The sequence below is a fragment of the Cebus imitator genome, unplaced genomic scaffold (assembly GCF_001604975.1).
Source record: "Cebus imitator isolate Cc_AM_T3 unplaced genomic scaffold, Cebus_imitator-1.0 Scaffold689, whole genome shotgun sequence".
In the NCBI taxonomy this organism is placed as follows: Eukaryota; Metazoa; Chordata; class Mammalia; order Primates; family Cebidae; genus Cebus; species Cebus imitator.
This window is the reverse complement of record NW_016108004.1, coordinates 171,303-172,161: the sequence shown is the minus strand read 5'-3', so window position 1 is coordinate 172,161 and position 859 is coordinate 171,303. Positions and strand designations below refer to the sequence as shown.

Below are 859 nucleotides of genomic sequence, written 5' to 3'. Positions count from 1 at the left end.
TGCTCTTGGTTGGGGGCCGTCCTGCACCTAAGGCAGGAAGATGGTGGCCGCAAAGAAGACGAAAAAGTCGCTGGAGTCGATCAACTCTAGACTCCAACTCGTTATGAAAAATGGAAAGTACATGCTGGGGTACAAGCAGACTCTGAAGATGATCAGACAAGGCAAAGCGAAATTGGTCATTCTCGCTAACAACTGCCCAGCTTTGAGGAAATCCGAAATAGAGTACTATGAAATGTTAGCCAAAACTGGTGTCCATCACTATAGTGGCAATAATATTGAACTGGGCACAGCATGTGGAAAATACTACAGAGTGTGCACACTGGCTATCATTGATCCAGGTGATTCTGACATCATTAGAAGCATGCCAGAACAGACTGGTGAAAAGTAAACCATGCAAAATTTTCCTTTAATAAAAGTTTTCCGAGCTTGTTTAAAAAAAAAAAAAAAGAGATGTAGTCTCACTCTGCTGCCCAACCTGGAGTGCAGTGGCGTGATCTCAGCTCACTGCAAACTCCACCTCCTGGGTTCAAGTGATTCTCCTGCCTCTGCCTCCTGAGTAGCTGGGACTACAGGCACGTACCACCATACCTGGCTAATTTTTTTTTGTATTTATTAGTAGAGATGGGGTTTCACTGTGTTGGCCGGGCTGGTCTGGATGTCCTGACCTCGTGATCTGCCCACCTTGGCCTCCTAGAGTGCTGGGATTACAGGCGTAAGCCACCGCCCCCTGCCCCATTCTTAGCGTTCTAGAGGCAGCGATTTTCAAGTCTTTGAGTTGAATCTTTCATTTTTATTTTTTTATTTTTTTAAATTTTTCTCTACCTGCAATCTGGAAGTTACTGCTCCTTTATTTGAGCTG

The 859-nt window shown here is 44.8% G+C and overlaps 1 protein-coding gene across 1 annotated transcript; it reads left to right on the top strand.

Moving 5' to 3' along the window:
• Window positions 1–6: 6 nt before the first annotated feature.
• LOC108296194 (60S ribosomal protein L30-like) lies at window positions 7–447 on the top strand. The gene has a single exon (XM_017518609.1). It carries the CDS (start codon window positions 41–43, stop codon window positions 386–388), a length of 348 nt encoding a protein of 115 aa, XP_017374098.1. The 5' UTR covers window positions 7–40; the 3' UTR covers window positions 389–447.
• The last annotated feature ends 412 nt before the right edge of the window (window positions 448–859 follow it).